The sequence below is a fragment of the Lemur catta genome, chromosome 5 (genome assembly GCF_020740605.2).
Source record: "Lemur catta isolate mLemCat1 chromosome 5, mLemCat1.pri, whole genome shotgun sequence".
In the NCBI taxonomy this organism is placed as follows: domain Eukaryota; kingdom Metazoa; phylum Chordata; class Mammalia; order Primates; family Lemuridae; genus Lemur; species Lemur catta.
The window spans coordinates 52,872,630-52,887,531 of record NC_059132.1 but is presented as its reverse complement, the minus strand read 5'-3'; the positions used below and the strand labels follow the sequence as shown (position 1 = coordinate 52,887,531).

The 14,902-nt window shown below is 48.3% G+C and overlaps 1 protein-coding gene across 2 annotated transcripts in view; it reads right to left on the bottom strand.

Moving 5' to 3' along the window:
* GFOD1 (glucose-fructose oxidoreductase domain containing 1) overlaps positions 1-13,038 on the bottom strand; it is a 107,254-nt gene extending 94,216 nt beyond the window's left edge. The window contains exon 1 of one of the 2 annotated variants that reach the window (XM_045551815.1): positions 12,741-13,038. In XM_045551815.1, the coding sequence (XP_045407771.1) occupies positions 12,741-12,993 (253 nt within the window). In that variant the 5' untranslated portion in view covers positions 12,994-13,038. Of the gene's footprint in view, positions 1-4,164; positions 4,508-12,740 lie in introns of those variants that run through there. The other variant, XM_045551816.1, reaches the window with a different exon arrangement.
* Between the last annotated feature and the right edge of the window lie 1,864 nt (positions 13,039-14,902).

Sequence of the window (14,902 nt, the reverse complement as noted above, 5' to 3'; positions counted from 1 at the left end):
TGGAGAATTCAGGAAAGTTTCCACAGCACATCTCCATCTTATTAATAATAGAGTCCCTACCAATAAATCAAGGAGGTGGTGCCCAGACCACATTAAAGTTCTACTAACTAGTTTTGAGACACCAATAACCCAATATATAGACTCTCCATCCTCCCATTCCCAAGGGAAAATGAAACACACCCAAAAGTTTGGGTTTCCCCAAAACCCATGTTTAAATCACACATAAATGATTGCTTTGCTCGTTGCTGTATCCATTAGTGCCCTCCAAGAGGATTCTCCACAATGATGGAAATGTTCTCTGCTGCTGCACAGTCCAACATGGTGGCCACCAGCCAGATATGCGTGGCCTTTAAGCACCTGAAATGTGGCTAGGACAACTGAGAAACTGAATTTTTCATTGTATTTAGTTTTAACTGATGTAAAGTTAAAGAACCACATGTGGCTAATGGCTACTATATTGCATAGCACAGATCTAGACATTGTCTGGTATACAGCTGGTGCTCAATAACTGTTTAAGGGAAAAATGAATGGACAGTGGCTCAGCATAGTAAGTTCTGATTTAAGCAGGATTCTCATTTTTATTGGGCACTCATTTTAAACAAAGCCCTTCTGAGCTAGGTACTTTCATTATCCTTGTTTTACAGACAAAGAAACTGAGGCTCAGAAGAGTTCAGTGAAGGGCCCACAGCCACACAGCACATAGCCAGGCCAGAATTCAACCCCCCCAGCAGTGTGACACCCACACACCCCTCCCTGCCAGCCCTCCGGCTTCCTGAAGTCTGATGAGACAGCCTCTTATAAGTGGTTGTCTTTTTCCATGGATGAAAAAGAGCCTTTGGGCACATCACTTTACTTTCAACAGAATGACACCAAACTCAACAAGGAGCCTTTCCTGTTGAAACAGAACAATATTGTCACATCTGGGGATCTTTCAAAAGTCTCGCCAGAGCAGTAACCTTGAAAGGCTCTGTGGACTGACTTCTGGGTCTCAAGTCAAGAAGTCACTGTTCATTCCACCACTGTGGCCTCTTCCTAAAACCCTCTCTCATGACGGCAGATTACTCCCAGACAGTCTCACAGTCATTATCTCCATGACCTCTTGCCTTGTAGCATCGAGAGGCAGGTCCACATGTCATACACAAACGTCCTCCTCCAAGGAGATTACTGCATCCTTGCTCGTCTGGTAAATCATCACTGCAGTTGGCCCTGACCTCGTACCATAAGGGGCCCGACTATCTAACCCGGGAACACAACCCACCACCCCCATCCAACAAAAGCACAGAACCATGGCTGAGCACCATACCCAGCACCCTCTCCTCAGCCGACCCTGCTCTCCACCACAGCGTGCCCCCGACGCCATCACAGTGAGCTTTTGTCCCTTTTGTCCCTGTAGTGATGTTTGCAGCTCTTCTCACACCTTTTAAGGCAGCCATTTGGGCTCCTCTCAACGGGGTTCTTTCCAATGCTCCTGTAAGCTTGTTTCCCTTGACAGACCCCGGGGCTCTGTCATTTGTCACTGTCACCATTTGGGATCTCCAGGGAGAGAAAGATGCAAGTGGCACTTACTGCTGGGGAAGAAAAATATTTTTAGACGTTTGGCCATTCTTAAACCATTCTAACTTTGCCCTAGGCCGTCACCTGCAGGCAACACGGTCCACCTCAGGGTGTTGTCACAGAACCAGTGGTTCCTCCAGGAGGACTCTACATTGCAGAGCCTTCCATGTCTCCCTTTTCAGTTATTTAAATCCTACCCCTTCTTCTAGGTCCAGCTGAACACCCACCTCCTCTAAAAGGTCTTCCCAGGCCCTTCCAGCTCTCAGACAGCATGTGTTATCCGCAGGGCCACCTTCTCAGGGACCCGCTGCTGCCCGAGGGGAAGGACACTGGGGGCGAGCGTGGCTTTCCTCACTGCTCCCCACCCCCACCACCCACCACCCATTTTCTTTCTGACTTCAAACTCAAGTTTCTCACTTAGCAAAACAAATGCTCGGCAGCGAACTAGAAGCACTAATTCCCCAGCTATTAGAGGAAGCCCCTTCCAGGTCCCTCCATGCTGAAAGTGTCCCCCTTGCACGCAGCATTTTTTATGAGGGGGATTCTGTTAAAACATTTTCTCCACTTTTTCCCTTTGTTTTCATGCCCTTTGTACACTGCCACTGGAAAGCTGCCCAGGTGGCTGACCCTTAATCCAGTAATGATTTTTGGAGGGGGTTACTCAATCGCCTTAAGCAAACCCTTCTCGGCATTGCAGTGCAACCATTCACTCTGCACTTAATCATAGATCTCATTGCATTACTCTCTGGGGTTTTTCTCACTACAGCTCATGCAGTGCCACAGGCATTCAAAAGGCATTTACTAAATAACAATAAGTGGAAAAAAGAGAAATACTCTCCAGACACCAGTAGAATAGGCGGCTAGAAGACCCTGGGGCACGACAGACAATCTTCAACTTGGAAATGCCCCTGGCGGAGTGTCCAGCACGTTATCACTGGCGGGGGCAACACCAAGCCCCAGGCATCAGCATTTCCCTACTGGGAGTCTTGCTCTTCTACATAGGGAACCACTTCAACGAATATTTGGCAAAGCTAATTTTACTTGTGTTGAGGAATTAGTTCAACTGTACTAGTTCCAAAAGCAAAAATAAAAGGAAATATATAAAAACTAAAGAAACTCTACAACCCAATTTAAAAATGGGCAAGAGATTTGAAAAGATATTTCACCAAAGAAGATATATGACTGGCTAACAAAAAAACACAAGAAAAGCTGCTCAACATTAGTCACTAGGGAAATACAAATCCAAGTCACAATCAGACACCGCTACATATCAACTATAATGGCTATTATCAAAAAGACTGACTATACCAGGTGTTGGTGATGATGTGCAGAAATTAGAACTCTCCTACATTGCTGGTGGGAATGTAAAATGGTGCAGCTGCTTTGGAAAACAGTTTGGCAGTTTCTTAAAAAGTTAAATATGTATGTACCATACAACTTAGCAATTTCAGTCCTAGGTGTCTATCCAAGAGAAAGGAAAACATGGACCTATAAAAGACTTGTATGCAAATGCTCACAGTAGCATTATTCATAACAGCTAAAAACTGGAAACAATACAAACATCCATCAGATGGTAAATGGATAAACAAAATGTGACATAGCCATACAACAGAATATTTCTCAGCAATAAAAATGAGCTTCTGGTACATGCAACAACATGGATGAATATCAACAACATTATACTAGGTGAAATAATCCAGGCACAAAAGATTACATACTTTATGATTCCACTTATATGAAAGTTCTAGGAAAGGTAAACTATAGAGATAGACAGTAGATCAGTGGCTGCCTGGGGCCCAGGGTGGGAGTGGGATTGGCCACAAATAGGCATAAGGAAGATTTTTACGGGATTGGAAATGTTCTAAAAAGTTTTGTGGTGATAGTTGCGCAACTATATAAATTTACTAAAAATCACTCAATCGCTTACAATGGGTGAATTTTATGGTACATAAAGATAGTTCAATAAACCAATTTTTTAAAAAAAGCAACGCTAAAGCTGCAAACCAACTTAATTTGGGGCTTTAAAAATTTATAGTTTCAGTTTAAGGGTAGGTATTATGCTAACTAAAAGAGTATCTGAGTACCCTAAAGGCTATTATAATTTAGAAACTGGAAAGTTTTAAAAATTCTTATTTTAATGTAAAGTTATTTCTTCCGCATTTTTTAACGCTCTACAGCGAGGCATCAACAATTCTCAAGGAAAGCCTAAACCCCAAGGCATCCCACACTTGCCTAAACCCTAGAGGCCAACGGCCTGTAGACAAGTATAGGACTGGTCAGGGGAAGTGTCAGTGTGGCTGTCAGGGATGAGGCTTTTCCCCAACATTCTCCTTAGCTTGAGTCTGAACCGATAAAAACACCCGCCTTCAAGATCTTCCTGCTGCGAGGACAGGTGCTCAGAGACTGACTGCGCTCCCACCCACACCCACCAGCTGAACTACCCGGAACAGTTTCTCCGCCCACACGTCTTCCAGGTTTCTCATCACCCAGCTTGCTTGGGCAGGTGGCCTGGATCCAGGCAAAATCTGTATTAGTCAGGGTTCTCCAGGGAAATAGAACCAATAGGGTATGTGTGTATAGAGAGAGATTTATTTTAAGAAATTGGCTCACACGATTGTCGGGGCTGGCAAGTCCTGATTGTGCAGGGCAGGCCGGCAGGCTGGAGACCCAGGGAAGAGTAGATGTTGCAGCTTCTGGAACAAAGGCAGTCTGGAGGCAGAAATCCTTCTTCCTCTGGGACCTCAGTCTTTTTCCTGACTCCTGATTCCTTTAAGGCCCAGAGCTAGTACCTGAGCACAGAGGGCCAACGCCTCCCTGCAGTCCTCTGGGCCTGCAGCACAGAGTACACAGGAGGCTCTTGGTAAAGATTTGCAACCCTACAGGGGACCCTAAAACTCTATGCAACTGGTCATGTTTATCTACTGTCCCATCACATGCTTTAAAAATATATACGTCCTAAATTTAATAATAATTTAATAATAACAAGGTTGGTATCATTGGATCATTACATATATTATTTCTTTCCACTGTTTTGCTATGGTCATTATAAAAGTAGTGAAATGCCAAGTGTGTATTTCACTAAGTGGATAAAGAACCTATACAAATAAATGTCTATATTCGTAAAAAATTCAATCAAGTCTGTGGGGTGTTTTTGGTTTTTTGTGTTTTTTTGAGACAGAGTCTCACTCTGTTGCCCGGGCTAGAGTGCTGTGGCGTCAGCCTAGCTCACAGCAACCTCAAACTCCTGGGCTCAAGCGATTCTCCTGTCTCAGCCTCCCAAGTAGCTGGGACTACAGGGACATGTCACCACATCCGGCTAATTTTTTCTATTTTTAGTAGAGACAGGGTCTCGCTCTTTCTCAGGCTGTTCTTGAACTCCTGACATCAAGTGATCCTCTGGCCTCTACCTACCAGAGTGCTAGGATTGCAGGAGTGAGCCACTGCAGCCAGCCAAGTCTGTGTTCTTAGAATCAGTACCTTTTGGAGTGCAGCCCAGCTGGGAATGACCATTCTTAACAATCCCTCCCCTTTGCCCTCAAGTAGAGTGGTCCTGGCAGCATTTTGTGATGTGTCCCCCATACTGCGGGTAACCACAGAAAAGACTGAGCCAGGAGAAAGCATCTGGCATAAGCAGGGACAAGTGGGGGTGGGGCAGGGCCGCACCGTTCAGGTGGCTGAACCTGTAATATTTGTATTTGGGAGCTGCACGTAGACAATAATTTCTCAGCTACCACATCAACTATGCATCAGAGGCAGCCAGTGCAAAGAGGAATAGATCAGGAAGCAGACACATGGAGAGGAACAAAGTTCCAGGAGTTCATGGTTTCTGGGGACCCAGTGAGACCCTGCTACATCTGTACCCCCTCATCACAAGGGCTACTAAGTCTTTACAGGAGCATGGTGAGTTCTTGGCAACACCATCAACACCTCCTAGTGATCACGTATCTGTGAAGTAAGTACTGGATTCACAGCAATATGACATCTGAAGCTTGGCTTAGGTACAGTCCCTTTAAAAACAAGAAAAAATTTAAATGTATTCTCTGAATCTAGCAGGAAGGAATCATCTCTTTAGAAAATATGAAAAACAAAATCTTGGAAAGCACCATTTGGATTATGCTAAAGAACTGATCATATTAGGGGGAAGTAAAAACAATTAACTAATGTTTGCTGAGCTGATGCAGATAACGGAGGGTAAGTAACACAGCCTAGGTCTTTATAAACTCCCTCTCACCTGAGTTATCACACCAACTCTATAGGATAATGTCATTAGCTCCATTTTATTGGTAAGAAGACTGGAAGGATGGGTATCTCTCCCAAAGTCACACCATGGTAACCTATCAACTTTGCCTATTACTGGTGAAATTTATGAAGCACGGCATCTTACATAATGATGCTATCTGCTAGGCCATGATTGCCCTGAATCAAAATATATAACTTAATCGCCTATGGATTTCTTTCTTGGAGAAACCCTTGAAACATGCTACTGACTACCACTTCTTGTTGTTCTTCTTCTTCCTCCAATTTCAGGTATCAAAATGTCCAACTTCTTCATTTTGCTTCTTCTCACTCCAATTTAAACTTCTGCAGAATTGTACGTTTTCAAGACCAAAATAATCACTCAACTGCAACTAATTTCAGTTAGATGAAATGAGATTGGTGATGCTTGACTTTTCCTAACAGTAAATAGAGTAATTTCTTTCATTTACATAATGCCCAAGGGCTTCCTCAACTCCACAACAAATTGATAGACCAAAACTCACTTTGCTCCGAGCTCAGTGGCAAGAACCCAGAGAGAAAAATGTAATTACTGTTTCCACACAGTGTGGAGATAAGAATAGATCCAGAAGAGACCTCAAGGAAGAATTGGAAATGCAGGGTTTTCTAGGATTTCAGAATGGTTACTATCAAGTCCAAGTGCACCGTTTGCATTATCTGCAGCTGTATCTCGGCTGGTGTGGCAACAATGGCCAAAGTCCTGCCACACCCCATTTTCTCCTTGCTCCCCCACCTCTGTTCCAGCAGCCCTCCTAAACATGAAGCAACTGCTCACACTGTGAAGTAGGACAGAAAAGGGCCGATTGCTCCAGGTCCTCAGCTAATGATGCCAGACGAGTTGGGACAAGATCAATGTGCAGCAAGATCAAAGCTCAATGAAACCCTACAGCCTTACTCACCACCCCAAGGGAGCCTTCCATTCCCATGGAGAGGCTTCACCAAGACAGTCTACCCAGTGCTGTCTCCAAATACCAGGACAAGGACCATGAAAACAGATGTCATCACATTCCACAGAAGGCAACAGGTATCTTAGCACAGTTCCTCTGCCAGGTTAATTACTCACGGCAGGGGATGTCTTCTGTTCCCAAAGGCAGAGAGCCATCTCATCTTTAGTGTCTGGCTGTTCCAGCATCCACATTGCCTGAGAGCTGGATAGAAATTCTGAATCTCGGGTCCTACCCTAGAATCTGTTTTTTGATGAAATCTCCAGGTGATTTAACTGCACATTAAAGCTGGAAAGGCACCAGGCTACTGCACACAGGACAAAAATGATATGTGTTAATTGACACATCCTATTTATAACCTTGGCCTTCCCCCAAGCACACATCCATTCAGTGAACATGCATTCATCTGTCATTCAACAAATGCAGTATGTCTGCTACGTGCCTAGGATCCTGGCACTGTCTGGGGAAGATAAGGCTACCCTGGTCAGCAAAGCAGACAGGGCCCTACCCTCAAAGAACTCACATTCTAGCCAGGGAGACAAACTGCGCATAAGAAAACCACCAAGCAAACAAAAGAGATCACCGCAAACTGTGAAGAGCGTTACCAGGAAGAGAAAGAGGATGATAGAGGCAGGATTGGGGTGGGAAGGAGAATCTTTTGATTAGGAAGGGAGGGTCCAGAAAGGCCTCTCCCCCAAAATAACATTTGAGCTGAAACTTGAACATGAGAGTGAATAAGTGAGCCACTCAGACAAGCGAGGGGGGAACCTCTGGGCAAAGGGAAGAGCAGTGCAAAGGCCCAGAGTCAGGAAAGAGGTCGGTGTGTTTGCAGAACAGGAAGGAGGCCCACGTGGCTGGAGTATAGTGGGTCCAGGAGAGTGTGCAGCCGTCTAAGAGGTGGGAGACATGGACAAGGCTGGGTCATTGCAGGCCAAGTAAGTCATGGTAAGGGGCCTGGATGTTACTGCAAGTGCCATGGAGCCCCTGAAAGCCGAGAGTGACACAGTGAGACACACACACACACACACACACACACACACACACACACACTCACACTCACTTTCCCCAGTGAACAGAGAGCAGAATGAATAAGAAACAAGACTAGACCAGCTGGGCAGTTGGGCGCCTACTGCGTCAGTCTAGGTAGAGTGGACCACTGCACAGGAACAAACTGGAGACCTGTTCTGACCCCCGCCCAGGCTGGCTTCAGGGCTGTGCTGTCCCTGAGCACAGCTGCGCTGGACACAAAAGTGAGTGAGACCATCCTTGCCTGGCCTGCATCCGCAGTTAAGGGGCTTCTCAACAGCACCACATGGGGAAATCAACAAAATGCAGCGTCATCTTGGGTGCCAGTTAATTTGGCAATATCTTTGCTAAATGAAATGAGCACATACTCTTCGACCAGCAGTTTACACGTTTATCCTACCATCAGACTGGCATGCGCACAAAATGACATATGCTCAAGATTATTCATTATATGTTTGTATAAGCAAAAGACTGGAAACAACCTAAATGTTGAGGAATAGGGAATTGGTTAAATAAATTTTGATTTACCCATACAATAAAATACTGTGCAGCCAAAAATAGCAACCATCATAATTTTATATTCTGAGTTTCATATATATGTAGATATATAAAATATATACCATGTATTACATATCATATATGATATATAAAAAGGTGTATGTATAGATATAAATGTGTATAAATGTATATCTGTGTGTATATATACAAATGTGCATATGTGCATACTATATATGTAAATATATAAAAATAATGTACATAAATTCAACATATAAATTTTTAAGATATTAAAATTTTTATGTACATTTTCAAGATAATAATGTTGCATGACAAAAGTAAGATACATCACAATGTGAATGAGATACTACCAATTGTATAAAAAAGTTTTAAAAATTCTCATACACAATACTTGCCAGTATATACCTAGAAAAATCTTGAACAGAAGACATGAAAAACCAGTAATGGTGATTGCCTCTGGCTGGAGGACAGAGATGGAGACTTTTGCTCTTCACTGTATACTTTTATAGCATTTGCCATTTGTACATGTGAATATATAACCTATTCAAAATAACTAAATAAAATTTAAATGTTAAACAAATGCATTAAACTAGGAGCTAGAAAAGATGGTGGCACTCAAGGCCAGTCGCAGTGGCTCACGCCTGTAATCCTAGTACTCTGGGAGGCCGAGGCGGGTGGACCGTTTGAGCTCAGGAGTTCAAGACCAGCCTGAGCAAGAGTGAGACCCGGTCACTACTAAAAATAAAAAGAAATTATATGGACAACTAAAAATGTATATAGAAAAAATTAGCCGGGGATGGTGACACATGCCTGTGGTCCCAGCTACTGAGGAGGCTGAGGCAGGAGGACCGCTTGAGCCCAGGAGTTTGAGGTTGCTATGAGCTAGGCTGATGCCACTGCACTCTCGGGCAACAGAGTGAGACTCTGTCTCAAAAAAAAAAAAAAAAAAAAAAGATGGTGGCACTCAGTACTAACGACACACAAGGGTATGGGGGAGAGGTTTGAAGAAGGGAAAGGATTCTAGAAGGTGGAGACACCTGGGCTGAGTCTTGAAGGACAAACAAGCATCATCATGACCACAGGGAAGAAGGGTGTTCCTGACAAAGGCAGGGGCATATGAGCCAACAGGTGCATTCAGGGAAACCCCAGCAGTGTGGGCTGGCTGGAGCTCATGGGGTTCTGGAACGGCCAGCAGGCATGAACCGGGCAGGTGCATCCCAGGCCGCCTCTTGCTTGTCACACCAAGAAGTTGAGGCTTTGGCCAGGAAAGCATTTAGGGAGCCTTTCAAAGGGGAAATAGCGACATGGCCAGATCTCCAGTGCTCCGACACCCCTGGCAGCAGTGTGGAAGGTGGAGGGAGGGGCAGGGATGGGCGGAGCAAACTGGAACCTAATTCAGAAAGTAGGTAAAGCCCTGACTTCTACGGAGGAAGTGATGATGCAGAAGGCAGAACAGTTACAGACAGATTCAGGAGGTGGCATCCACCAGATCTGGGAACCGATTCCAGGGCTGGGGTAAAAGGAATAAAGGAAACTCCAACCATCTCACTTGAGCTGCCATCATCAAAGAAGCAGTGGAAGAGGAAGAAACAACTCTGGAGGAGGTGGAATGGTGGATTCAAATCGCTAGCTGTACGTCCTGGAGCAGTTGGACTGAAGTCTCTGAATCTCAGTTGCCTCATTTGTAAAATGGACCTAATATCTACCCTAGAGGATTATTTTAGTCAGGCAATGAAATGCTTTATACACAGCACCTACCACACTGCCTGGCACACAGTAGGTACTTAGTAAGAGGCAGCCCTGGACAATGTAGAAATTATACATGGTAGAAATGTCTCTACAGCACAAGAATGCCTAGTTCATTAAGGTAGGGACTTTTTTAAGGAATTAAAGGAGAATGTGTGTGATTCAGTTGATTCAAAGTTTCATTTCTCTTGGTCCCTAGAACAGCCCCTCACCTTGCCAGCCTGTGATCAGTTAAGAGTCTGGATCCAGGGCCACAGACCTATTGCTATCTCTGGACAAGCATCTCAGAACCTAGGCCTTTGTTAAAAGTACATTTGCCAGGACTAGTCAGACTGACTAATTTCAATTCCAGGCAAACACTAGTACCTATAAACCTCCAACAGCCAGACCAGCCTGATAACTGTTTGGGGTTTTCTACTTCCTGTGTTATGTGTGTTGAACCTCCCACCGTGAGTGTGAAATAAACCAAGACGACCAACCTACTATGTACTTGCAGCCACAAGCCTCGTCCAGGATCCAGGGATTTTCCAGTTAAAATGAATCTACAATGAGACCAAAGTCCAGCCACATCTAAACACAGTGCCTCCATATTTTCTATAATCACAGACTACCTTGAATGACCTGCAAATGGAGGAGTTGAGAAAAAAAGAAAAAAGCCCAAGGCCTGCCATGAAAATATGAACAAAACCCTATTTCTTAGCCCTGGTTATCAAACTAAGTCTATTGTGCCTCTTATGCTTGGTTTTGAGGAGAAGGTAATTCGCATTAGTTTTGTTAATGAAAAAAAATCATAGGTATTTTTGAAAATAAGAACAGAAAAAGTATCCAGAAATGTATAATTTGTGTTACATCTGAAACCAGAGCCTCCAAATATTTTCATGGCCAAAGTACCAGAGGTGGTCAGAAAACAAGCCCATCCTTGTTCCCCAAATTGCCACTCTCCTGCTCTAGGTTTGCTCTGTGGGTTTGACCTGCAGGACTAAGACACTGTGTGCAGAGGGGAGGAGTGATGTTACAACACGGTCTTTCTGATATGACCGGTCCTAAGCCCTCTAGTATAGCTGGGGCTCCAGACGGACCAGTTTTACACCAGTTGTCCTAAGATGGTTATAATCCATTTGATATGCACAGATCCAATGTAAACAAGGGCATTAGCTACCCAACATATATGTTTCATCAGACAGAAAAGAAATATTGGCCAGACTCAACAGCTTTCAATTCAAGGCCAAATAAACCAGCCTACAAAGGCTAGAAGCTTAATAAAATTAACATTAAAAGTGACAACCTGCGGTAGCCTCCTTAGGAATTCTATCAGATGTCCCATCTGAGTCAATAGCCCAATAGCCTTTATAAAAATGGTTTGCTATGGAGAAAGTATTCTACATTCTGTTCATTGGTCTTTGAAGGCAGAATTAAACTATATGGACATTTCATCTACCCTGAATCCACGCCTATATTTTAAAAGTAAAATGTTCTTTCCAAGACTACATAAATTACAGTTGTTTTTTGGATGCTGTCCCCATTCCTAATTCCTCCCTATTAACTGTTCTAACGTGGCATCTTGTTATAAGCTTTGTCTCTTTCCTCACCAATAGAAATTTCAACTTTCAAGGGTGGGCTATTAATTTTCTTGGAATATTAAGGAGTGAGCAATCTTCCTGGGATTGTTTTAGGCATGTGTGAGAACTGCTGATGGAGAAAACGTGCGCTTGTCTTTCCCCTGAGCACGGCAGAGACGCTGATGCTCTGTCTTCAGAGATTGTTCAGCCTGCCTGGGCGTCGGGTGGGGGGGACCGGATGGCGAGGGGCGGCGAACTCATCCCCAGCCCGCCTGTCAACATCATGCCTTCAGAAACTATACCTGAAGGGAATGAAGGAGGGCCTTTTCTGACACAAAGCATCCACGCCTCTGGAACTACTGCGGCCATTCCCTAAACATTTAAGATCTATTACTCCAAACTGGTGCAGAAGACAGTTCCTGGGAGGCTACACTCAAAAGTTAAAATCCCTCTGGTTTTACTAAATCAGCCTTTACTACTCTATGACGCCTCTGAAAACGTTCTCATAAGTCCCCCCCACTTCCAACCACTCCCGCCATCCTTGCCACCAGCGCAGATGAAATGCTCCAATCGATTGTCACATCTCCAATCTCACACTAAACTAACTCACAGCAGAAAGAAACAAACGACCCTGGCAGGGCGCCACAGCTGCGGAAGAGCAGGTACTCTACCGCCCCCAGGAAAACCCGAGACACGTGTGCGGCCCTTTATTCTGGCGTTTCTGGGCGCGCACTCGCCTCTACCAGGCGCGCACACACGCACATACTTGGGCACTACACACACGGCTGGGGACTAAGTTTCCTCTCCCCGTGGAGAAACCCATCCCCTGTTTGGGGGATCCGATCCAACTGGTTCCCATCCCCGGTACACACGCCTCCTCCGAGCCACACCAGGGGAAGCGCGTCCAGGTGGTGCCAGGAGGGAGGAGGGAAGCGCAGAGGTGGGGAAGGCCAGGGACGAGGAAGGAGGGAGCTCAGAGTGGGATCTGGGATCGCAGACCCCCGGGGCAGGGGAGATGCAGTGTAAACCTCTGGGATGTGCAGAGGGGAAGGCAGCGGGGAAGGAATGCAGAGAAGGCTGGCGGGGGTGGGGGGTTCGGCGGGAGGACGGGGCTGCTCACCCAGGGTTTTGACAGCGATCTGCCTGGTGAGGGGCGGCGGCAGGTTGATGCACACCAAGTCCACGTCCTGGTGCAGAAGCACCTCGTCAATTCGGCTTGTGTAGAAGGGGACGCTCATCTCCTTGGCCAGCTCCTCCGCTTCTTCCTGCGTGCGGCCCCACAGCGCCTTCACCGCGAAGCCCTCGTCTTTCAGCAGCGGGATGATGACACGGGCCGTGAGGCTGGTGCCGAACACGCCCACCCCGGGAAGCATGGCTGCTCAGGTCCGCCTGGCTCTGCTTCTGCCTGGATCTCCAGCCGAACACGCGCACGCACACCCCTCCAGCCGGTCCTGCACCCGGCCCCCGCAGCCTACCTCGCCGCGGTGCGCCAGCCGCCGTGCACCGGGCCAAGCGCCCGGGTGCCCAGAGCGCACCGAGCTGCAGGCGGAGCAAGCCTGGGCCGCCTCAGTACGGCGACTGCTGCAGTGTCCGCCACGCGGGGTTCCTGTCCTTCCCTGAGGCGGCGGCAAGGACCCCCCTGGGGCGCCCGAGGCCCCGAAGCCCCGCGGAGCCCCGGCTCAGGCTGCACTCCCGCCGCAGCGCCGGCCGGCTGCGCGCGCCCCGCCAAGGCCGCTCCATGGCCGGCTCATCCCCGCGGCCGCGGCCCAGGTCCGGCTCTCTCCCGCGTCGTTCCCGCAGCCGCCGACTCGCACAGACCGGCCTCTACACCCCGCCAGAGCACGGACCCTCTCGGCTGCGGAGTCCCCGTTCTCCCCAGCCCTCTGCTCCGAATGAAATAATCCCGCGGCCAGCAGGAGGCCGGCTAAGGATGCGGCTCGGAGCGCGCCCGACGCGGGTCCGGAGCGGCAGCGCGGCAGCGGCGGCCACCACCCGGCGCCAGCCTCCTCATTCTGCTGCCATGTTCGCTCGCGGCGCGGCTCGGGCGGCCTCGGCCCCGGGCCGGCTCGGGCTCTGGGATCCCGCGGGGACGAGGGCGGAGTTGGCGAGTTTGGCTGTCAGCGGCCGGTTTTCCTGCACCGCCCTCGCCGCAGCGCCGCGCACCATTGGCCACCGCGCGCCGCCCCCGCCCCCGCCGCCGCCAGCTCCGGGTGCGCGCTGCGCCCGGGCCCCGGAGCCCGGCGACTCCTCCCCGGCCCCGCCTCGCTCGCCTCCTGCCCCTCCGCTTCTTCCCTTTCTTCGCCCTCACCATCTCCTTCTCCTCCTCGTGTCGCTCCAAACCCCGCCCCCAGCAAGCAAATAAATCTATCCAGGCTGGGCGCGCCCTAATAGGTTCGTCGCCTGTCCCTTGGGAAGAGAGCAGCGGGCGCCCGGGCCCAGGGGAGGCCAGAGGGACCTGGCGAGGTGTGAGTAACGGGCAATTACAACCTCCGCCCCGGGAGCGTTCCTTACGCGATGAGCACCATACTGACACCTTTCCAGGCATTCTCTCTTTTAGTCCTCGCACCAACACTAAGGTTATTGAAAACCCATTTGACTGGCGATGTCAGTGAGCCCCAGGGAGGCTAAGGGACTTGTGCAAGGTGACTTGAGTAAGCAACAGGCCTGGGATTGGAATCCAGGCTCCAGAGTCTGGGTTCCGGGCCGCAGAGTTCTCCTGTCTCCTTCGCAGGGAGCTTGCTGCAATCGTGCACCACCCCTCCGGCCGCGCACGCACGGTTCAGCGCCGTCCTCCGAGACACTCATCGCGGCAGGCTCCGCTCCCCCGCCCCTAGGCCCGCGCCCGCGTAGACATCGTTGCGTAGATGGCAGGGGGCAGGCAGTGGTCTCCAAAGCGACTGTGGCACGTGCGTCTCACGTCTGGCTTTCAAGACGGCTACCTCTCCCTGGCCAAATGCCACGCCCGCCTCTTACTTCAGCTCCTGTCGCCGCCGCTTCCCGAAACCTTCACTCCTTCCAGCCTGCCCCCGCCTCTATCCCCATGCTCCCTTCCCAGGTCCTCGAGGAGGAGCGACAGCGGGGAGCGGGGAGGCCGAAGCTGTCCTCGCGCCTTTGGAGCCATGGGGACTCTGCATCTGTCTGGTTTCCTGCCATATCCTCCGCACCTATCACACCACCTGCCTTCTTTGTAGTAGGCGCTCAATAAACATTTGCTGACAAAAACGAATGGCTCTTCACTGAATGCCCGCTATGCACCCAGTTGGTGACGGAAGGAGGGACCCA